The 25,824-nt window shown below is 33.5% G+C and overlaps 2 protein-coding genes across 20 annotated transcripts in view; one reads left to right on the top strand and one right to left on the bottom strand.

The window, feature by feature from the left end:
• Nucleotides 1-327: 327 nt before the first annotated feature.
• Nucleotides 328-15,226, bottom strand: LOC148227919 (uncharacterized). Of its 2 annotated transcripts, none has more exons than XM_088199254.1 (10): nt 15,051-15,226; nt 9,705-9,947; nt 9,465-9,637; nt 9,156-9,405; nt 7,356-7,552; nt 4,654-7,279; nt 3,546-3,684; nt 3,349-3,477; nt 3,063-3,263; nt 328-1,168 (listed from the first exon to the last, which is right to left on the bottom strand). In XM_088199254.1, the coding sequence occupies exons 1-10, from the start codon at nt 15,189-15,191 to the stop codon at nt 1,011-1,013; spliced, it is 4,257 nt and encodes a 1,418-aa protein (XP_088055380.1). In that variant the 5' UTR covers nt 15,192-15,226; the 3' UTR covers nt 328-1,010. The 2 variants fall into 2 exon arrangements, with proteins under 2 accessions (XP_088055380.1, XP_088055381.1); XM_088199255.1 differs by having other exon boundaries at nt 3,370-3,477.
• Nucleotides 15,227-19,636: 4,410 nt separating this feature from the next.
• LOC148227917 (uncharacterized) overlaps nt 19,637-25,824 on the top strand; it is a 463,346-nt gene continuing 457,158 nt past the window's right edge. For all 18 annotated transcript variants that reach the window (XM_088200610.1, XM_088200599.1, XM_088200607.1 and 15 more), the window contains exon 1: nt 19,637-19,868. The gene's annotated coding sequence lies outside the window, so the exon portion shown is untranslated. The remainder of the gene's footprint in view (nt 19,869-25,824) is intronic.

The following is a 25,824-nucleotide window of genomic DNA, read 5'->3' as shown; positions in this document are numbered from 1 at the left end:
CGTTTTTTATGTCGGCTCATTATCAACTTTTGTGAGAGAAGACCAATATACCTTTTCCTTTTATTTTGATTGCAGAAAAAAATGCAAATATTTTGGTTAACATGGATTATTATTTATGCTCGATTCAGATTGAATATTTAATGTTTAAGAACGGTCTTTGTTTTTGAATTAAATAAAGTTGATCGTTTCATAACTGAAAATTGGCATACATTAAATTTTATTTCTCGAACCATAAACTCAAAAAGCTATTAGTTATAAAATTATTCTTTGTTAATTATTTCAACTATAAATTAGGTGAGGTATTACGAGCAAAAACAGGTTATAATATAGATATCATATTTTTTTATTAACTAACTGTTTTAAATATATGTATGTATGTATATAAATATATTCAATTTGTTTATATATTTTTCCTACATACAAACATTTATAAAGTACATTTAAATCATTATAACTAATCAGTTTTTAATAGAATTGTATTTATAATCCAAACATTTGTATATATGACATTCAAAAGTATTTATCACAAGCATTTATATTAAAATTAGTGATTTTCTTTGACTTACAATTCAGCAAGAATCTTCTTGCCATGCTCACAATTTTGGATTGTGACTATTACAAAGAATCCCGAATTTTAATACAAGCACTTAATTAATATACAAACTTTAAAATTTAATATATATATAGAATTATTTTTGGAACGGTTTTCATTATTGTGCCCACTGCACCGTCATGAATTCCGTTTCAAGGACCAACAATATATATATATTTCATAATCACAAAAATTGTCTATTGAGTAATGCTTGTTTGGAATAAACTTGTCAATTTATCATATTATATTATACACAAGTGCCTTTATTAGAAAAAGCTACAATACGATCTCTTTCGTAAGTTGTATAGCTTATAAAAAAAATGCTTTCGATTATAAAAACATGCATATTATTTAACAAAACGTAATTATATATTATGTACAGTAGTGATACAGCGGTGTACGCTTCAGCGAGTGTCAATTAACTTAAAATTTTCAATTGACCGGTGTTGTTAGCGTACACAAAACCTTGGCCGGGTTGCGGTGCCCATCTCAGACAATTTAGACTGGTGAATCCCGACTCCCAACTCTGTTCCAGATTCCTGATGGGTACAAGGCTCTCGAGGCAGGTCATATTCTCTGAAACAATAATCTCATGTTACATAATTAATAACATTTGCACCAGTTATGGTGATCAATTAATCTGCGAGATAAACTAGGGGGGAGGGAAATCACGCACGTAGGTTAAACAATTTGCCACTCCGATAACGATGTTAACACTTGGGCGATAATATGCAGTAGAGAAAAATAAACATAAAAAAAACTTGTTTCCTTGAACAGGTAAGTCAAAGATAAATATGTGTACAGTGGCATAGAGATGTTAATTTATGTATCTTCAATGTGTATTTTAATATTAATACAAGGGGAGGCTACCGAAAAATAATATTTTTCACAGAACAAATATTCAAAGATTTTTTATATCTTATCTGCCTATAGACCCACAAAAGAATAGCGTCGGGCCGGCTCCGGATGGATTCGTCTGGCACGTTTGAAATGGTAAGTACTAGTCCATACAACACCATCTTCACTAAGCAGCGCCGGCCCGGTGCCGGGCGAATCCATCCGACACATGTGAAGCTACACTAACTCTTCACCATCATTACTATTGATTTCATTAAATTCCTTGTTAGCACGTTAATAAGTTATTTTAATAATTTAATAAAATATATATAGGTAAATTTAAATCAAAACGTTTTAGATCGAGAACTGTGGTCGTTTTATATTTGACTTTCGCAAAGCAAAATTGGTAAAGAAATACAAAACAAGTTTTACACCGAATTTTAGTAATTTGATAATTCCAGGCCAAAATCTTTTGAGGACAAATTAAATATAAAACGAATTTTTGAATAAAAAATATTAGATTTGGCAACATTTTATTTGTAGTGTGCACTGAAACGAATTATTTGTGCATTAAAATATTAAAAAATGAGCATAAAAAAAAGTATTTTCAATAAATTTTAAATTCATTAATTTAGGTTTGGGTTTGATCAGCAAGTGGACGTTTCGCAATTGTTAGTGATGTTATTTTCTTTCTTTTAATAAATCTTCCGTTGTAACCTGACAGATGTAAACCTAATGCTTTATAACGGGGTAAATATGTGGGGTAAGTCAATCAGAATAATGAATACCTACAAGTAAGTATTAACCACCAGATTATGAGAATCGGTGACATCTATATTAATAATTATTATGTATAATATAATTTATAACCAATAGTTGTAACTGCAACAGGGGCCGGTATTTTTTTATGATAGTGCAATTTTTATAAATAAAATTTCGAGTGCTGCTGCCGAGGCTCGAACCCACAACCTCAGAGTAACTAGTCTGAAACGTTACGGACTACACTATTCCATCCTTATATTTTCAATAATATGAATATTTTACTAACTAATGCTATTTTTTAATATTGTAATGCACAAATCATTCGTTTTAGTGCACACTACAAATAAAATATTGCTCAATCTAAAATTTTTTATCGAACAGATACATTTATTTAATTCTCATTTTTCATCATTTTAATGCACAAATAATTCGTTTTATGGAACAAAGTATTTATTTAAATGCACATATCTCTTAAAATAATTCCCTGTTAAACCAAACCTAAATCTTTTTACCGTAGCATACTGTTAGAAATAAAATACTGCAAATTTTATCATCAATCATACAAAAATGCTCCAGAAAATATATATTACAGTAAAACCATTTTGGCATGCCATACATGCGTTTGAGGTATAAGGGTTAACATTTTCAGTATTGGGAACCTTCGACTAGTATGGCCGATCAACGAAATATAAGATTTATTATTTCGCCGTTTATATGTACTCCTCTTTGGTTATCGATTGCATTGTTAAAGACTATTTCCAAATATATGTTGTAGAGCATGGGCGACAACACAACCATGCCGTACCCAAATTTCTATGTCAACTTTTACTTTTAAACTTAAACTCTTTAAGTACATAAGATCTTTCTATACCTTTAACTTTAATTTTTCCAAGTTTGTATATCACGGCCATGACTCCGTTTCTGCCTATTGGTGACAAGCTGACCCTTCTGGAACCGAGCCCGACGGCTAAATGACGAGCGCAGGGAGACAGCGACACTGATACAGCGTTCTGCTCCAATATGCTGGTAAAGAGGCACTCTCCGAGATTGCGCCACTCCAACGAAAATATTCCTAAAACATAGAACAGATCAAAACATGTGAAGAGTGTGAATATTATATAACACCCGAAACGTAAGTGGATTGTTAAATAACGCACCTAATAAATTAGTAACATTACCCAATCTATGTGCGGGCAGCAGAGCCACAAGAAAGCGACCGTCCTGAGATATATCAATGCTGGCGTCGTTGTGTATCTTGCAACGTCGTACAACAATGTTCTTGTTGGCTGTAAGTGTACAAGTGAACGATAACGCTGGTTTTGTATGGAAACTTCAGTAAAAAATCAATAATAACCGTTGGAAATGTCCGGTAATTCGCCGTTGGTGAAGTCCCACACTTGTATCCTATGAATAGGTGAGGACGGACATTCGGTTACGAATCGAAACGTAGTGGACCATCTGTTATCGCCTTCGTCTACAGGTAACCCTGAAGGCTGCAAATATATATATCATTTTTAAAATAAAACGTTTAAAAATAAATAAATCACAATGTATACACTGTCTTGATATACCCAGTCAGTATGAAGCTAATATTCATAAGTAAAAATTATGATCAATTTTGGGTTTTTTTCAAGATATGAGAACTTACTGTTCAATATTTCGACTGTAATACTCCGGTCATGGTCACGAAATTTCAGTTTCTGAAGTTTCGCAACCATGACAAAAGTATCACTGCCGAAATATCGAACGATAAATTCTCATTGCGATGAATCCCGAGAATAAAATAAAATTAATACTCGCCAATATAAAAAAAAAATATATATATATAAATGAAAAAAAAACATTATTCAAAGTGATTTTTGTTAATACAAACACCCGCCAAAAATAAATAAGCTGGTAAGAGACCATGATCTAGGAGCTAGGAACATTAGAAACTATATAAGGGCGAAAAGTTTTGTCTTGGGTTGCATGACAGCAACTGGGAGTAGGAATCATGCGTCACAGAGTACTAACTAAAACTTGTTAGTAAAATTTGGATCACTATCTAATGGGGTTCTGAGAAATCATGTGTTAATTTGTGTCTAAACGGTCATCGGTTTTCGATCAGTCTGAATATATCTTTGAGCATTTGTGGTATATTATATTAGAAAGAAAACGGTTGCCAACTCAACTGTAAGCTCCAAGTAAAGCTGTATGAAAAATTATCTCCACCCATCTGCAAGTTCTTAGTTGACTATATACCATAAAGATATTCAATATTTAAAGCTGATTTAAATTAATTAATTTATTTTAAAACATTTTAAACGGTCTCCCATTTTTTTATTACCAAGAATATTTATATACTCGAGTATTGATTAAATAATAAAATAATTCTTAAGTGTGTTAGGTACATCTTTGGTCAAATATAATCTGTTGTGAAGTACTGACTGTGTATAACGCAGAAAATATAAATTAAATCATACCTGTAACTGTCCATTTATCACAGGCAAAAAGTAATCAGATGCCCTCGGATGAGGATTTTGAGGATTTTCGTTGTTTTGAGGCATATCTGATATTGGTACATCGTTAATTCGCACCAAAGGAACAGACATACGGTTCAGAGAGTCCAACGCCCGTTCAAAATCTTCTTGTTCTCGCTGCCTATCTCTTTCCGTTCTGGGGTTATTGCTTGGCGGGGCTGCGTTGGAGACATATGAGTTTTGGGTTCTCGCGTTTTGTTGGCTGAACACATGTACCATGGTTCCCATTAAGCGGTCATTCAAAAAGAATCGTCTGAAGAAGTTCGATCGTGGAAAGCCTGTCGAGTTTCTTGTTCTTGCGCTGGCGGTCGTCGATTCACTAGTGGAAGTCGACGGGGGCGGTTCCGCTTGAGGGTTTGGCGTAGGATTACTATTTGGCGGTGTTTCAGTCTGTTGGGTGCCGCTCGTGGACGGCGGCAGGTCGTTTGTCATTCTGGCGGAATTCGCCAGCACTGACGTTAAGCTGCGAGACGATATTGGAATTCTTCTGCGCATACGTGGAACCGGATGTAATCGAAGTAACGTTCTAGAGCGACGTATATGAAGATACATTTCGTCTCTGAGCTGCCTTATACTAGATAAAAAGTTTCTGTCCGTAAGACTTTCGGATGCGCTGCCACTGCTAGTGGTCGGTGGGTCACTCCGTACTTGCAAATTATGATTTAGATCGCCTTCTGACGACGCAGCTGATATATCTGAGAATAAATGCGATACTAATAGAAGCGAAGTAAGGCTGAGAGCTTTTTTGAGAGATCTCAGCATCGCAATAATCCTATTGCTCAATTGATCGGCTTCTAAACAGTCCATCATGATACTGAACATTATTGCTAGTACTCTACGGGCGTGCATTCGAATCCGATCTCTAGTCAGCTCCAACTCTCCGCGTCTGATGTTCATCACATTTCTTCTATGTCCGATTTCTTGAAGGCGGACAGATCGCAGACGAGATGAAGCGGTTCTTCCCCGATTCCTCCTTGAAGTAGACGTTGAAGTGGATCGATCTCTATACAAATCGCCTCTGCTTGGTTCGGTTCTATTTTCGTTTGGAGCGCTCGGTAACCTCCCTCCTTGAGTTCCATTTCCAAGAAGATTATCCGTCGGCGAAGTAGTATTTCTAAACGATTGAATATTATATAGAGTAGAAATCGCAGTATTTAACGTGCCAGTTAAAGTGGAAGATACGGGCAGAATATCGTATTCGGCATTCCCAGACCGCCCTTGACTGGGTCTAGCATTAGTATTAGGAGTACCGTTTGTGCTGTTCGAGCTCGTAGCTCGTTGAAGCTCGTCCAATAGGCGGCATCTAGCTAAAGCCGAAATGTTATAGTGGCTAGGAGTTTCTTGATCAGTCGAATGCTGTAAACATATGATCTCTCTGCGTAAATTCTCCCACATAATTCTCACTCTGCGTAAAGTAGATTGTCGACGTGACCAGACAGATATCAACATTTCCGTATGCCGTTCTATTAACCGAACGCCGAGCGTCACTCTCTCGAAAGCGTTATTTGATCTATTAACGTTAGGGGTCGAATCTGAAAATGACGTATTATTGGATTCATCAGAATTTCTATAGTTGCTTGTCGAAGGCGTTTCGATATCGGGGACGTTAGAACTAGTAGAGCTTAGGTTGGCATTTCCAGAATTCGACGGTAGACCGCTGTCAATGCCTAATTCGGTTTCAGAACTACTGTCAGATTCTAAATCTATAATCTGTTCGATATTTGGTCTGTTATGTTCATCGACGTCTTGGGGTAATGGATTATTTGCAGGGTCTTCTTCCATCGGCTCACCCACATTCAAAATGTGTATAGTCGGAGTTAAAGATCTTGTCATACTTCTTGTTATTCTAGTGCTCTGTTCCAGTTGTCCGCGCGCCGACTGATTAGCATCTTGGGTAGTACTCATTCCGGCGATCAACGAAAACAATCTATTGCCAGAGTCTCTTAGAATATTATGGATTATGTTGAACCGTTCTACGTCCACGTCGCTCTGAGGGGTTTCTTCTCGAACGGGCGGTCTTACTGGATCCGGGCCGGGTCTTATCGGATCTGAGGCAGGTCTCGCCGGAGCCGTGCACGGTCTATCTTGGTGAACACACGATCCGCTAGGGCAGCCCTCGGGTATTTGTCTGACGGGTGTCTCTGTATTTCCAACGATATCGGAATTAGCAGTAATTATTTCGTTAATATTCGAAGGCGTGTTGTTGATGGGAAAATCCCTCAATAAATTCATAGCGTACACAGTGGAAGAATATGCTGCATCGTATCGCTCCCATAGATTTAAAATTTGATCAATGGAATTTTCCATAAAGCCCTGCAGTCTGCTCAACGAAGCCGTTAGCACAACACGAATAGCTTGTTGAGGGGCATGCGTTAAATTCAACCGAGCAGTGCTGGATGGACGTGCCAAATTCGGATTCACTCGTGCGGCACTGCTGCTAGGACATCTATTCCCTCTGGTTTCGTTCACCGGTTGGAAGGCTGATTGACTGGTACTGGGCACGGGGTCAGATTCGGGTTGTTCTCTCGTCGATCGATTAGGATTAATAGTACAAGATATAATAGGAGTACTGAAAATACAAGAATAAAATTTTAAGACATGTGCTTTTCCGTTTCAACCTGAATTTGGTATTACATTGAACTCACACTGCCTCTGGAATTGCGTCTGAATAATCAGAAGATGTGTCGTTAGTATTGAAAACACTATGAGAAATTGGCGTGACAGTAATCACGGGAGATACTGTGTTGTGACTCGATGACGATGCTTCTTCTGTGTTGTTCGAAGCATTCGCAGTCGACGCTCGGTTATAATCAACCTCCATAGGGTCCGTACCTCTATCAGTCTATAAAAATAAGTTTTTAAGGAAACACGTAAACAATGCATTAACATGAATTATATTATAATTTGGAGGAGAATTCACTCTCTAAAAAACACTTTATAGCTTGTTTTAATAAAAGCTTGTGAACGGAACACTCGAGCGATATAATTTTTTTTACATAAATAAAAGGCAACAAATTAAATGGTTAAAATTTAAATTAAATTTGGGTCAGAATAAAATGCAAAGATCAGTCAGAATTTTATTAACAACCTGGTCATAATTATATTATCCAGGGTCAGAATAAATATTAAATAGTTAAAATAAAAATAGCATATGGTCAGAATAAAAATATAGGAGCATCAGAATTAAAACATAGAACGAACATGTGAATTAAAAAAATATAACATTTATAAATATAAATGGGCAATAAATTATTTATTTTAAAATATCTCATAACATATCTCGCTCGCACCTAAACTGTTGGACAGGTTAGGTGTGAGCGAGAGTTGGTCGGAACAGTGAACACCCCATGAATAACTCTCAACGAATCTATTTAATTGTATGTAGGACACAAAGGTATTCAGAGCGACAAACGAAACAGGAATAACGACAGAGGGGCAGCGGAGAGCATGCTTCGCTTGTTGTGTTGACATCTGACAATGTTGCGAGTCCAACCAAATAAGTTGGCCCTAAGACACCTTGAAAATGAATAAGTATATTATTATGCTGACCATTTGTCAACATAAAACTGACTTTGAGGGTAAATTACAGATCATATTTATAATATGAATACTGACTGAAAAAAAATATTCTGACGATATGTCAAAATAATTCTTACCATATAAATTCCGACCAATTAATATAAATTTTGACTATCTAATATTTATTCTGGTCGCTTATATTCTGAGCCATTAATATGAATTCTGACTCATGTAATATTTGTATTTATTTGTCAAGAAGGGATAATTGTTTTTGCATACTCCTATTGGTCAAAATTCGGTTTATATGTTCCTCATTTAATTTGTAATATTATTATAAGAGTCATAGTATAAATGCTAGATTACCGAGCATACCCACTGCGATGGCACGATTTTATTTCTTTTGATGTGGATTTTTGACTTTTGAGAAGGGATAATTGATTTTGACGTGAATACTAAACAGGGATGTCATTTGTCCTCCCCTTTAATTTGACTAGAAAAATGCATTTAATGAAATACTATGAATCTTTATGAAATCGAAATATTAAAAACACAAAAAATATTTAACCCTTTCATAGCGGGTGATATTTTTGCGCACCATTTCGAAATTTGTTAATATGTGGGGGCGCACCTATTCATGCCATATTTTTTTTTAATATCATGGTTCAATAAATTCAAGTGATTTATAGCCTTAAATTATACTAAATAACCATATTATTAGGCTCAAAGGTTTATGGCACCTTTTTAGGTGCGTAATGAGTACTGGCGATTTTCTTGACATCTATAGAAGCCATCAGCGGCGAAAGGGTTAAGGTCATTTGATTTATCCTTGTTTTTAATGGCAGATGAAATAATTACGCTAGTTTTGCCAATAAAATTTCAAGATATTTTCAGAATCTATGTTCATAAATAATTGTTTTTTAACTCACTGTATTCGCAGGTTGATATCTCCCGAGCATCAAATGATGGTAATTCCTAACAAGACTATCGTAGCGTTGCACCAAATGGTGATAGGAAGACACGATTTGTTCGTGCGGAGAATTTCCTGAGACGCTCGGGCTGGGATTTTCTGGCGGAGGTTGCGGAACCGGATGAAATAGCGGAGCCGACTGAACCGTATACGGCCAGCAAGATATGCCGGTTATCAGCTTATGTCCGAGGGCGTCGAATGCTACAAATCTAAAGTATAAATTTATAAATACGTAGTTGAATGGAATATTTCAAACGATTACACATACCTAACTTTAGCTTTGCTGACATTCGTTTGAACGGATATCAAAGGTTTCGGCTGATTCCAGTCCCAAAAGTAGAGTTCGTTGCATGCGGCTATCACTAGTAGTTGGTCTCTAGGGTGGAACGCAATCGAAGCTATGCCGTTCTCTGGACCGATGGTCCAAACCTCGCTGCCGCCCTAAAGAATAGAAATCGTTTAAAAATATAATATTAATTTATCGAGGGTTGTCGCTAATAAAACTTACGCTCAAATCCCACACTCGTACTTGTCCACCTAGACATCCCGAAGCTAGGAGTTGTGTGTGCGACGGATGAAATGCAATGCACCAAGGAGTTCTCGGATGGCCACTGAGTGTCTTGACATGCTTTCCAGTTGAAAGTTCGCTAACGTATATGTTGTGATTTCCGTGGGTAGATGCTACTTTGGTTCCATCGGGGCTGAATACCATCAAAAACGTGGAACGTGGCACGCCAGGAACTTCACAATGCTAAACAGAAAAAAGATTCATAAAGTCGATAAATTTTGGAGTCAAATTAAGTACGATTTATATCCCTTTTATAATCATATATATCAACGGCTACATCAAAATAATTGTTTCTCTTTTAAGGAATTGAGTAATTAAATGGTAATAAATTTTATAATGGTAAAATTTTTTTGTTAAAAAAAACTTATGCTTATTTTATAACACGTGCACTAAAAAATTCCAATCTAAATGTTTATTCAATAACTGATTTATTGCACTTTAACCATATTTGAGACATACAAATAAAACACTATCAGCAGCAGTATAATACAAAAGAAACGTGTTTGTCAAAAAAATCAGATATACACAAAAATTAACTATTGTTTTTTTTTGCATTTTTGCAATTTCAGTGAATTATACATTTCTAATTATCGAGCACTGGTAGAGATAAGTGATAATCGCGTTTTGCGATAAGTGCATCATATATGCAATATTCGGCAAAAATGCGAAATATTTACGAAAATTGCAAAATAGACACAGATGCGAAAAAAAAAAAAAATCACAAAATAATTATTAAAATTATTTATTTTATTCTTCAATATATGTTTATGGTCAAAAATAATCTTTTCTAGACTCTTATGTTAGTTATTTACTTGCTGTGCATCTTTCATGGTTATGTCACGCGTGTTTTGGGTTTGCAATACCGGTAATGGGGCAAAAATCGACCTTGAATACTACTGGTATTACAAAATGAAATACCCGTAGTACCGGAAAAAAATTGTATTTTTTTTAAATCCGTACATTTTATTTGTTGACAATGATGGCTTAGAACTACAAAAACGACGATGCACATAATGCTTGAAAGCAGAAGCAGAGAATAAAATGAAGATCATTGCAGGGGATCAACTTTAGTAGTGTTAAATAATGTTACTTTTAACATGAGTAGAAATAAATATTATTAAATATTCTAAAATAAATATTAAATGTGCAATAATTAAAATAAATCAGTTTTTAGAAAAAAATATGTCGCATTTTTAACAAACAGATATACAATTTTGTATGCACTCTTTTTCATTAGGTTCTTTCGGATAATCGTAGCTGACAAAAAATGATCGAGTAGTACAGGAATATATTTTGTTGGAATAAATTGGCTAGTGGTGCTCTGGTCATTGGTATAAAAAGAAGCGGTTATTTAAGGACGACATTTTGTCAGATTTGATATTTTTCTAGATTTGTTCAAAAGTATGAAAGATTTGTCGCCTGCATTTTTAAAAATATTTTTTTTCGACAACGATTTATTGGTTAGATAACACAATAAAAGATCAGCTTATAAAGTATTTTTAGAAGTACCTGAATGTAAGGAAGATTGTTTAAATACCTTTTATCGTTTGAAACACGAAATATTCATAGTCAGATGGGTAATTGGTCATAAATGTCGAATTGACCGGCTTGTTTATTATATTTAAAAAAAAAACAATAACACAAATACGACAACAATTACTACATCTTCAAAGAAAATGTTCAGACTCTTGAATCCTTCGATTTTTTCTCAAAATTCGCAAACATGTATTACATTCAACAATATATTACAGCATGAACTTAGCAATAAAGCATGTAGTTTGACTTTGAATGAATGGATATCTATCAGATATGTCGACTAAACGAAGTATAAAGATACTTAATATGACAATTAGTTATATTTCTAATTTAATTGTAATGTTATAAAAAAAAACAATTCAAAATCACACAAAAAAATCTATAAAAAACATAATTACAGTTGCTGAATGTAAATATTAAAAGGGATAATGATATAATTAAAATATTTAATACATCGAAACAATAATTGCTGGGGTATTCGAATGGTTTTGCTAATCAATAAAGAATGTCAAACATGCGAGCGTATTTACTGTTTTTTTCTCTCAGTAATACCGCTATTATTACTATCCCTAGTTTTGCCAAAATCCCCAAGAAAAATTTGGAATTTTGGCAGAAAAATGCATGGCATTTGATGAAAATGTCACAATGAATCTTAACACTTTACCTACCGGTCACACCAATTGGCGTCCTAAACGTCAAATACCGAGGACGGCAATTGGCGTATTTTGTATATGATAGTTTCCATTTCAAATTAAAAAAATATGTTTAGCGTTTCATTTTATTTTGTAAAAAAAATATTTAATTATTTTTTTATATAAATACAAAGGTATATTTAAAAAAAATATTTATATACATATGTTTTGTATTTCTTTCAGTTTTTTTAAAAAATATTCTACACCTTCGACATCCAGAAACAATACTGTTTCTTTACTTGAGACTTTTTTCAGAAATTTGGTTTGAATATGCTTCATTCGATTCTCACTTATTGTAAGTTGTAATATTGTTATAGTCTTCATATGAATGCTACCTAAACAAGCGCTTCCACTGCTACAGCAATGGCACGATTTTATTGCTTTTGACGTGGATTCTAAATTTCCTTGAATTTAGCCAGAAAAATGTGTCATCTAATGAAATACTATGAATTTTAATGAAATCAAAATATTAAAAAACGAATATTTCATATTGTTGGTTTTGTTTCGGATTCAGTACCATATATTATTGCTTTTTATAAAAGTTTCAAGGTGTTATTTGGAGATAAAATACTATATTACAATGTGTTTAAATTATGTAAGAGTTTAAATTATTGAATTAATACATTAGCAAACTTAAAATGGCATTTTTGAACTCCCAAAAAATGAAAACAACTTATGTAGCATTTTTGGAGATAACTTACCCACAGCTATAACAGTAACATTATTTCCTAGTCCGGTTATAACCCATTGGAAATTAAATATTTGAATAACTATTTTGAAGCATTAGTAGATTTTTTTTAAATTTAATACAAAAGATGTAATAATAAGGAAAAATAATAAAATTGTATGTGTCTGATACAACTACATTAAAAATTCAATGCAAATATGTAAACGAAACATGTGATAATATTATTATTTATTTACTTGATAAGTTGGAAGAGTTGTCTTATGTTTCCCATTTATTGTGGGATGCAATACTCCATGCAACCAATAGCATTAAAATCGAAATAATAGATACTCTTAACATTTTTAATGGCATGAGCCATCTATGGGGCTCAGTCGCTTTGCGACCGTATTGCCAAGAGCTACACATGGGACTTCCGTGAAAACTCATTAATGCTACGAAATAATATTACAACCCAGTCATGTTCGAGTTAACTCGAAAATTTTTATTTTGTGAATTCTCATTTCAAAAATTAACAAATTTCTCAAGAAGATTATCATAGCATTTTTTTGTTGAAAATTAAATTTGCACGAATAGTTTTAAATGTTTTATAATGCCTGCATATTTTAATACCCTTGCATAGGAAACGGTGGGTCAGTGCAAGACGTTTTTGAGTCATTTTTAAAAAAGTACTGTGACTGTAAAGTGGTTAAGGTATATAGTCATCTATGAAGAAACGTTTAAAATTATTACCACTTAATTGGCTAATATTTTATGCTTCATTTTAATTACGTATTACAAAAAAATACTTAGGCACATAAACAGCTAAAGAGGTTTCATTTATGAGACAAATGTTTTTTATAAAACATTAAAAAGGCTATTTAATCTGCATGTAGCTGGAAGTAAGTGTAATTTTAGCGCAAATGAAGTGTTATTGCTATTTAGAAAATTTCCATTATTTTCAACAATAAGAAGTGCTAAATGTTTAAAGGTATATTCCCATTTAAAAAATAATAATATCTAATATTAAAAGTGGGTCCAAATAAAAATCCAAATGCTCTTCAATTATTACTTGCAACGGAAATAAAATATGTATGTCGAGTTTGGTAATGCTGCTAAACAATCAATTTAGTGTCCTAAAAATAGAGTAGTAGATGCAGAACATTATTTTAGCAAATACAATTTAGATTAAAATATTCATCTATATAAATATGTTCTATGCTAAGTTATAATAAATTGTAATATATTTCATAATAATTTAAACTATATATAAGAGTTGCTTTGAAATCAGACTTTTTAAGTTCCAATTTGCGACTTCTAAATACATAAATATTTGCTAAAATTCATCATTTTATTTTGTTTAAAACGCTAAATTTTATAAAATATAGATGATAAAAACACATCTCTAAGCATTGGTAATAAGCTTATTTTATTTTCAAATAAAAAACGTGCACATAATTATATAATATGGGCATTAAATTTTCACAAAACTCTTGTAGGAAAAATGGCATATTCTAGAATAAAAACACCGTTTAATTTTGCTTATGAAATAGATGGCAATGTGCTTCATCAAACAGAAGTGGTAATCGATTTGGATGTCCTATTTCAAACATACTAGATTTAATCAGCATATATAAAACTCAAGCAATAAAGCTTTTAAGATGTTTCATCAATTGAGGAGCTCGATGATACAGTGTGCCTTGTGTAATAACATGTAAGGTAAAAAATGGTTTCTCAGATACCTGTCCATCAGAGAATATAAATATTATCCATTTTTATTTTCCACAAAATTCTTACAAGGTATGCTGTGATATGATTCCCTTGGGTTGTGTTGACAAGTGTTTTGGAGAAGCTGTTGATAGGTAATATACACAATCCGGAGATTGTGAAGGAATTTGAGTATTGTTTGAAGTATAGTAGTATTGATCAATTGTTGGGTAGTATTGATTTGTTCTCATCCAGGTACTCACAGTTGATGGATGCATTTTGGTCTCGCTATTAATGTAAATATATTTATATGTATTTTAGAAATAAATATTGCTAGGCTTATAGTAGCATTAGCTTTCATGGCTTCGTCGGTGGGTGAATTCTTGTTGCATAACTTTGAATAGTTTAATAGTGTGCGTATCAGTAAAAATATAAATAAAAAACTGATGTTCCACTATATTAAATAGTATGGGTAAAGAACAGAAAATTGTCAAAACGATGGGAACGAAGGGAATGAAGAGAATTGAAGAGAATCGTCTAGTCAGCAATGTTTATAAATAAATAAATAAATAAAAGGTAGGAAGAGCGATAGAACAGTGGGAGTGTGTTTGCGCAACGCAGCGTAGGGAGTAGTAGGTAGTAGGGAGTAGGGAGCAGGGAGGGAGTAGAGAGTAAAAAGGCGAGAACCCTTTCGTTGAGGCGACACTTGTTGACGAGGTTGTCCTCGGCGGCTTCGCGCAGCACTTGGTCGTTGAAGCGCTGGCCCTTGGGAGCGAAGCCGCTCTCGCGCCACACCCAGCTGACGGCTGCGTTTCGGCGCGCCCCCATCGCCCGCCCGACTGTCACCGCGCCGTCGAATCCTCAGTGTTGCCAGCGCGCGCACAAAACACCGCCTCTCTGATTATTCTTATTTCATTTTAATTATTATTATTTTGTTTCGACGCTTCGATGTCGACTATTTTATAAAATACAAAACTATATATAAATATAGTTTTTGCTAAGAATATCGGTGCCACGATCAAAAACCAATTGTTATGAACATTTTCTATGCATTTGGCTCTAACGGCTACGAAAGTGGCCAACACCGTTTTGCTATATACCATGTTTCCCCGAAATAAGACACAGCCTTATCTTAATTTTTAGTTTAAAATACGCACTAGCGTTTATTTTCAAAAGATTAATTATTTTATATGTGTAATAAACGATCTAAATATATTATAGTAAAACAATCAATATCATCTTCTTCTGAAATTATTTTTAATTTTATCTACAATTTTATTTTCAATTATTAAGTAGCAAGATTTTATGGGACATTTAATCCTTTCACCGCGGCTTATATTTTTGCGTGCCATTTTCAAATATGCCAGTATCTGAGGGAGCACCTATTTATTCAATAAGTTATTTAAATATTATTTCAATAAATGAAAGTGTTTTTCTACCTTAAATTGTACAAAAAAAAACAAATTACGAGGCTCAAAGGTTCATGACACCTTTAGGTGCCCAATGCATACTGGCGATTTTCTTGATGACTTCTATAGATGTTATCTCCGGCAAAGGGTTAAGGGTAATAACAATAATAATTATAAATACGCGTAATCGTAAAAAAACTATGTTTGTTTATATTTCAAATATCAATCTCTATTTCGATTTATTTTATTGCAAAAGGGCAAGGGGATAGTAACAATTAACACCGGATCCTGATTTTTCTCTCGACGGCCCTGAATACAGCAGCAACGCAATTTCTGCGTTGTTGCCACACGCCGAACGAAAATTCTAAAAGATGAATCAACATTCGCAAGGTGAGTGGCGCTATTTTGCAACAATAATTCTTTCAGTTGCTGGCACTGTGTAAACGGTAAGGCGCCAATGGACTGGAATGCCAGTCGACGCGTGCCAGTGACCCGCCGATTAATTTCCAACTGGCATGCCAGCAACTGGCAGCATGTAAATCAGCCCTTAGTTTTATCTTTCAAGTCAAATATAGAATTGACAACATTTCTTATAGACAACCAACGTACAGCAGTGTAGAAAAGAAAATGGTGATCAACATTTATGTTTTTACACAGTTCTTAAAATAGACGGGTGTTAAGAATGCCAGATTTGATGTAAATTATAATTTTGATTTGCGAATTAAGTGTCTCTTGCAGAGTAGCTGGAAGAGTTTTACTGGCAAGATCATATCAGTGGATCATTCAGTGGATTCCCATTTTCTGAGGAGCAGTTCTTTTCTTCTGTTCTGAAAGCTTGACTTTAACCCTAGCATAGCTTTTGCACTATCCCTACAAGCTCCACAAACGTTTCTCCACTCTAATCCTCCAGTCATTATATATGTATTTATTTTATATATAATATCTTCCTATCTGAATGAATATCTTTGACGAAAACAAGCAACTGTGTACACGAGTCCGTTGATTCATCAACTTGAAAAGAAAACAATGGCGAAGCTTTGATTTCTTTTAAAATCTGATTTTTGTCGTCTATGGAATTTATTGGACGGATATATTTTCTGTATCTTAACTTTGCTGAAATTTTCAAGAACTAACTTCACGATTTTCAGCATGCAGGCTTTTATTAGTGTTTCTCCGATTTTGTAAGTTTTTTTGTTTGGCAATTTCCAACGTTCTTTCATGTAATGCTTAGACTAATTCTGTACTTTCTTGATAACTTTTTGTGTGATGAAAATTATTATGATATTCAAACTTAAAGACACTAATTAAAAATAAATATTATTACTTTAAAATCAATATTTTTTTTCGTGTCTTAATTGTTACGTATCAACCTAGAAATTTGCGAGTTGATCATCAAAAAGGTATAAAAATCTTTTTAACATAGCTTATTATAAAATTATTGTTCACTGTTAAGGATAAAAAATGAATTATTTTAAACCAAAATATGTTTAAACTTATTTCTGCACAAATAAAAAAAGCATAAATGCAATATTGATAAAAGAAATGGAGAAATATCATTGTTCTGATTTATTTGTAATTTTTCTAGTGGCATTTTTTAGCCAATATGCTTAAACAAACCAAAATGAGTTTTCTGCTCTTTCTTTAATAACCATATTTGTAGTTTAACATGTAACAAAGAAAGAATTAAATATTTAAACAGCAATCCAAGTGTTTCGCTGGTCCTTCGAAGCCCCAGTGAAACAGCTTTTTCGTTAATGCTAATGATGTAATTAATTATTAATTGCATAATCTTTGGTCTAGTTACCTGCCGGCACATTCTAGTCATATTATACACTGATCTTTTGCCATTGTATCGGCTTTGTATTTACACCGACTGATCGACCGTATTTTTTGTTTTGGTTATGTATTATGGCGACGAAAAAAACTTGGTTTAAGATAATATGCACGTTATACATAAAAATAATGAGGGTTTTGTACCTACTGCATTTAAGAATAACATAAAATAAGTTACAATCCATATAACCGACTGGAAAAACCGAGTATCATTAAAAAAAAATTAAATTAACTTAATAAATTAATGCGATGAGCTTAAACTTAAATCTATTGATTTAAGTGAAGTCTCTTGTCTCGATAAACTTATGCTTTGGCGTAAATAATTTTGCCAAAGCAAACACTCTGAATTTTTCTTCAATTTATGCTGAAACTTCACACTTTTTCCCTTAACATTAAACTGGCACCGTCTGTGCAAAATCTGATAAGATTTTGATGCAAATATTTTTTATTGCAACCACGTTTATAGAGAACCAAATTTAAAAAAATATTTTTGATGTCGATCTTTCGAACTATCAACACTGGATGTAAGTAATTTTGTATTTCTTGTAAAAAATAAGTTGCATTTCAGTTGACAATTTGTCCAAAGAAAGCTATTGTGATATATTATTATTTTTACAAGGCTCTTAAGAATCATTGTTAAAGATGTTTTTAAATATTTCATTTAAAATTATACAATACGATTTAAATGGTTTAGATATTTTTTTGACTAAAAAAATAATATACCAAAATATTGCTATTATTGTAATTCTTCTTTAAAATGAGCAAACAAATAATATATTAATTTTATTTATATCACTATTATGTTTGATTGGTAGATATTTTATAGAATCTATACCACATATGGCAAATATAGACAGGCATATCCGACAGTACAAAGTGTGTTGTTCACAGAATAATGTAAACGGCAAAAGAATTTGAAAGTAGACAAGATACTATTGTGTGGATTGTGACTAACGGTTGTGTATTAAATTTTGCATAATATACCATAGAGGGCTCATTTTTATATATATTTATTTAGGTTTTATTATGGCCAAAACTTGGCGGCACTCTGGTAGCACTGGCAAGACACACTCTCTTGGTGACTCTGGCGAGCTCGCATGCTGGTGCGTGCCTCACGCACCACTCACTTATATTATAACATGTAACTATTATCTATACTTCAATAAAATACTACTGCAGTGGCTCAATCTGTGTGTAATTGCCACCTGTCACCTCCAGTCGCCAAAATACAAAGAATAAAAATAATAAATTCTATATAAATATTGTATTAATATTAGTTGGTAACTATTTACTAGTAAAATGTAAAAAAAATCTGATAATTATTAGACACCCTTTCTCATCAAAATCCAACTGTGAAGTAGTTAATTATTAATTTAATACTATTGAAATGAATAACAAATAAATTAACGAATTTGTTCTATAATGCAATGACACGAGTTTATTGATTTTTGTATCTCTTTCTTATGATTGTTCATATTTTTACTTAAGGTAGGGCGCTGCGGGAAACTTTTAATTCAAAATAGGCGCGCGACTCGAAAAACTTAGAGAGCTCCTGAGTTAGCCCATTACCTGCCATGAGCTCCATACGCTGTCATTGCACATTGAACTATTTAATGTCAGCTATGAGAAGCTAGTCCAGTTAGTGTTTTTTTTCTTTTTTTACTATGTATTGTTATTTTTTTGACCACCGTGACGCATTAGGGGAGTTTTTACTTGTTGAGACAATTTAAAAAAAAAATATATATATATATGTGTTAATAATACAGCATACAAAAAATGTGATATGTTACCAAATATTATTAATAATTTTAAACATGTCAATGCAGGCGACGTGTTAAAAACTGCATATAAAAAATCAAATCGCTCGATAGTCAATGACGTTCGATAGCTTGATTCGAACAACTGGTTTGTTTTGATGCTCATAGTATGTTTACTATTCGCATCCGTTGACGGTAGTTGCGCATGCGCGGAGCGCGCACGTGCCGTACTTTCGTTCCCACTCGGCTTTGCTTCGGCACTGCTCGCTAGATCAGTCTGGCAGCGGCCTTCGCTGTCGACGGTTCTTTCTTTTCGCTGTCTGTCGATTGGATTGTTACTCGTCCACAACAATCTGACAATCGCGTTTTTCGCGTTATTCGCGGTATTGCCCGTTGTGATTCAGACGCTTTCTGTAAAACTACCACCATACAGGATTCTGTGTTTTTGACCACCAGTGTGACAGAATACTGGATCGACACTTGACTTGCAAGATCCTTAGGACGAGGTAGGACTTATATATTGTTGTACAATACAAGGTCGAAGTATATTATATAGATTTAATTCAACATAAATTCTGTAAATCGACCATATGTTATTAACCGACCAGTGTGACAGAATATCGAAGGATCTAATCATGCCCTATCAACTCAAAAGGATGAGGAAGGACTTAAGACCTTATGAACTTCGAATAACACAAGGTCGAGAGATATACGTTATGAAAAATCAATGTTATGTATGTTACATGTGATTTAATTTAAAACAGAGGATCGTAATATGAAATTATCACTATATAAGATTCGGTATTTTTGATCAACACTGGTGACAGAAAACTGTATCGACACATGGCTTGCACGCTTCTTAAAACTATGCATTTAAAATTGTCGTATGATGAAAGTATATGTAACTGTATTCTGTATTGTTGTGACAGAAGATCCAGTGAATCATATACGTATACTTATTGTACATACAGAAGTCTGTGTTGTTGACTCACTGATTTGATAGAATACTTTTCCCATTTTAGCTACCATTAATTAGACACGTGATTTAATGTAACTTACTCGTCAATACTGGATGAACTGATTATTTTTATACAAGGTTTAGAGATTTGTATATGAAAAAATCAATGTTGTGCTCGGTACGTGTGTGATTTATTTTTAAACGATTTGCGCATGATTGGTTGGTTTGTTGTATGTTGCACCATATGTTGTGATGCATCCAGCAGCGCTCGGTTATGACCTTATGATGGTGCTGAAAGTGAAAACGCATCACCCATATATACAGTGACGTAACTTAAATTTTATTTAATTTCTACAGAAATTAATAGATTTAAATGGTACGACACAAATCAATTTTTTTCGAAAGTTTCATTAGAAATAGTAATTATTTTGAGAAATTCGACGAAAATTTACTATACAATTTATTAATAATAGTTTGATGTTTAATAATACATTTTAAATAAAAGAGGAATATAATGATGAAGATTTATCACAATGAGAAATCTGAATTTGGGCTTAAAACTGTATAGATCACACATGTGGCGATAGAAAATTATGGGCACAATTTAAATAAGCAACGTATAAAATAATTGTACCATAAAACGAATTGTTTGTGCATTAGTGTTCGACAGCGACCGGATTATTGCGCACAAAACAAGCCAAATTCTTGATCCTCATTTTCACCACAAATTTTGTGGTAAAAAACGTTTTCGGCCCATCCATCGAACGTACGACGCACACAATGGTCAAGCGGCTTCAATTGTTGCATGAGCTGGATCTTGTAAGATCTTTCCGCAAAATCTTCCATAAAGCGGATGGACTTAGCTCCAATTGCTGTGCACGATAACGAATCGACTCATTCGGGTCCTCCTAAATTCAACGCTCCACAGCAGAAACAACTTATTCGGTGCGCACTGTACGACGTCTCTGCGGATGCGTATTATCAATTAGAGTATGCGTGTTGCGAAAACGATTCATGGATATTCGAATATTTGCTCGAATGGTCGTTTATGTCGACCGTAAAATGGACGTAGCGCACGGTAAGTTTCGCGAGTTAAACCACGATTTTCGAAATAAATTTGCACAATTTGCAAACGTTGTTCTGGCGTAAGTCTATTCACGGTGAAATGGCAAACCAAACTGAGCACAAATCAGCTGTCAGTTGTCAAATTGGCTGATGCTGAAAATGTTGCCTATTCCAAAAACAAAAACCCTTATATATTGTTTGTGTGTTCACCTAGAAAATTAACTCAGACTTAATTGTGATTTTTTTTAAATTTTAATAGCAAATCACCCACAATTATTTAAGGTAAAAATCGATATTATTGTGAATTAATCAATTAATTTATCGATAAGACACTTGATTTAGACATTCAATAAAAAGTGAGCCATTAATATTAGTCATTTAAGTTGTAATAATTTTAAACGTTTCTTTATATATTACTTTATATACCTTAATAGTATTGTAATATTATTTTGCTGCTTAAGTGATTTTTCGTGAGAGTCATATGTGACTTATCAATACGGTCGCGAAGCAACTGAGCCCCTTAAGTGGCTCGTGGCATTAGAAAGGTTAAACATAATATGTTTTTAATTTTTGCATATTTTCAAGTAAAAATAGTCGTCAATCTTTTTTTATTAGTTTTATTAAAAAATAATTTAGATGCCATGCTCAAAAATACCCCTTTAATACATACCATACCAGATTTATAATTTATTGTTATTTTAAAGCTATGCAGCTTAATATAATCGGCAAAGTAAAACTTGAAATTAAATTGCTATCTTGAAGTTCTTCAGGACTTATCAAATAATCACACACCTGAGATATTGCTCGTATGTTTCATAAGCATTTCTTGTTTGTTTTCCTAAAGTTCAGTCATTTATAATTCTTACAGTTAATTATATATTTCCTTGTATTTATCTAAAAACGCCTAAGAAGCTCTTACTTTGTAACAGTTACGTATTCTAAAACAATACATTCTTAGATTGTTATTTATATGTATGATGATCTCACTCCAGTATTATTTAATTTATAGTCTTTATATAAAATATTTTATAACAGAATTTTAATAGCAAAATTAAAATATAAGAATTGCATAAATTCATAGAACTATTATGGAGTAGTGTTTTGTCAGCTTTACGTTATATTACTTTTACATTCATGGTTTATGTTTGGTTAAGTTGTTATGGAATACCTCCAAATAGCGATTTAATAAATTGACTACTCAAATGTTACAATATCTGACATGTCTCACCTTCGATTCTTCGTCGATAAAATTTTAATATACTAGCTGCGGTACCTCATGATAGTGAGAGACCGACAGCTAATTGATATTTCATTATAAGAAGACGATTAGCAATTTTTTACTAATAAAAAATAATTTTTATATAAGAGAATTCTATATTACATATATAGTCAAGTCCCTCTTTCTTTTGTTAAAATATGTCGTCTCTATCCAGAATATGGTAACCCTTGTAGCTACCCACCCAAACCTTGTATCGAACGGATTCGTGAGACTCTCCTTCCGTTCCTTCGCCACCCTTCCCGGTCTAGAGAGAGAGAGTGTCTGCTTCATGTGGCAGATTTTAATATGTTATCTACCTCCGGTTCGAAAGCCAGTCGCGCCGATCAGGAATTTGGCAAAATTAGCATAGGGCTGATGCTCCGTTGCCGACGAGAAGGGTTGATATTCGCCCCGCCCCGCCGTGTTTAATCACAACTACCCCCGGGGGTGTGAAACAAAGGTGCTCCCAAAGAGAGAAACAGGGAGGGGCGCCAAAGTGGCTCAGCGAAATTATTTTCTGAAACTGGAGAAAAAAGCCCTTTGAGAGTTGGAGGGGCACACCGAGTGTGGCGCATTGTTGAAACGTATATTATGTAAGGAGCCGTTTGTGACGTAGAAACGAAAATTTGTGTACATTTGCATGAAAAGGTTGTTAAACGCTGGCGCCGATGGGGTCCTAAAAAAATCCTGAAAATACAAGCGGAACGGCCGCCAGATGCCTCTCGTGCTACCTTCATAGATGTAAAAAGCGTGTTTTTGGGGGATGGAACTGTGTTTTGAGTGCTTTTATGATGGTAGTGCTGGTGAAATGTATTTTTTATATTACCATTGCATTCTAAAAATCAAGATTTTTGTAGTGTATTTAATACATTTAATAGAGTATTAAAAAAATAATATAGTTTAGAATGAATATCTAGAGCAGTTTCTAAGTCTCTTCTTAATCCCAACGCAAAACTTTCAGCTATAAAATTAAATGAAACTTTAATTTACATATAAATGGCATGCAACCAAGAATATCTTGCGTTGCTTTTTAATATCTATTTTTATTTTGTAATGTTTTATTTTTATTAATACGGATTTCTAGTTTTATCTTTGCGTGTCTTCATTACGTTAATAATGAATTAAATGATTTTATTATTTTAACGCGAAATCATAAAATCCTGATATCTGATGATGTTAAAATTCAATGAAGAGATCCACTCCAATAATTATATTAAGTAAAGACTATACCTGTATATATAGTATATATACTATATTATAAAACATTCAGTAAGAAAAATCTCAGTTAGGGAGCCATACAAAAATTCATAATTTCATTTTATCTAAAATTATTAACATAAGTGATTTCAACAAGTAGATATTATATTAAAGTTTGGTTGTATCAATTGATCACTTCACAGATAATCTGTTCTGCGACTGTACCTGATTTATTTACAGTGTCTTTAACCCTTGATGTGCCAAAGTACCTTGACGTAATATACGTCCGTATTGCTAGCCATTGTTATTAAAAAAATAAAAAGGCACAAGCTGCTTGTGAACCCTTGCGGCGTTAAAAAAATAACTTATAATTTTATTCATTTTATGAATGCTAGAATCGTAATAATTTGAAAAAATATTTTAGTATAAAAATCTTTTATAATTTGTGTATAAAAAACGCATAACGGAATATTAACACATTACGGTCCGTTGACGCGTTTTAGCGTGATAGAGAAACTTCGGTTCATGCCAGGGACGTCATACGGGGGGCGGGGGTGGCAGGTATAAGCATTTAATGAAATACTATGAATTTGAATAAAATCAAAATATTAAAAAGCTACCATTGACTTTCAACTTTTGCCCCTCTTTTAATTTGTTTTGTTTTATTGCTTTATTAAAGTATATCTTTAATACATGTTTTTTGATATTTAGTATTGCATTTCTCAAAGCAATGATTTACTGTATGCTGTACACTGGTGCACGCTTGGCAATAATGTAGTTTTTACATAGAATACACACAGGTATTTATGTTTGGCACAGATAAGGTTATTATATATTATTTCACAATTAATTAATTAGAAAGTATGCGAAAATGCATTGAAAACTTGTTCGGCTTAATATTTATGCAATAAAATAATATTTACTTTTTATAGTGTGACTTTTACGAATACATTAAGTTAATATGTCTTAGCTTTGGAATCTTTAAATATGTTATTTAACAAACTGTCAAGCATGAGTTGCTCAAAAATAAGATTTAAGACTTATTGTATTTGAGAAAAACAACATGTGGTAGTTTAGGTTTTGAGGTCGAAGGGTTTGTGTAAATATGGTAATAATTTATTTTATAACATATACAAATTACCACATATATAGAGAGATGTAGATGTTGCTATCAGTCGGTGAAGTTGAAATGGCAGGTTTTGGAAGTCAGAGTCTTCGCTGGCATGTCGCGTTGTATTATTGTCGGCTGTGATTTCTTGGAGCAGCTGAAATTTATAGTACATAATGTGTTCTCTAGACCAGTGGTGTATAACCGATTTGTTTTACTGCGTCAAAACTAAAAATAAGACACTGATTCTCTTGCTCTTTCTGCTCGTCTCCACAGGAATTAGGCGGGACTGTTTCATATTTTTTTCTCTGTGGCGTATGAAAAATTGTAAAAAGTAATAAACTAGTAGGTAAAAAAAACGGTGATTAGTTAATCGGATCCTGCCATGAAGCAGTTTATACCTAAAGATTTTTAAGTGCACATTCTGAATTTTTTTTAAAATATTTATTAACGTATCGGAATAGATGTGCTAATGTATTGTGAATATTAAATGATCGTTAAAATAACAAATTGTGCAGGTGGTTGAAACCCCTCACAGTAGAAATAGCGTGTATTTAGTTATACACTAGTTTGAGAATACACTATATTTTAGAAGCCTTATTTTCAATTTAACTGAAATATCATATTTTAAGTCTCATGTCTCCTTCTTTTCTCATCTTGAGCGCTACCATATAACACTTTTCCCATACAGAATTCACAGCACATCCATCACACGCAGGGGCACACTCTGACGAACCACTCTCCATCTCCGGGTCCCAAGAACAAAGGTTCCGCGGGGGACTTTTAATTAAATATTTACAAGGCGACCCGAGGAAAAGTTGTCCAAGGCGCCGGCGCCGATGAAAAATTGAAATCCATAAAACTCAGGCTCAGTAC

The sequence above is a fragment of the Plectrocnemia conspersa genome, unplaced genomic scaffold (genome assembly GCF_051122295.1).
Source record: "Plectrocnemia conspersa isolate PC_06_02 unplaced genomic scaffold, ASM5112229v1 ptg000012l, whole genome shotgun sequence".
NCBI classification, from domain to species: Eukaryota; Metazoa; Arthropoda; class Insecta; order Trichoptera; family Polycentropodidae; genus Plectrocnemia; species Plectrocnemia conspersa.
This window is presented reverse-complemented; position numbering and strand designations above follow the sequence as displayed.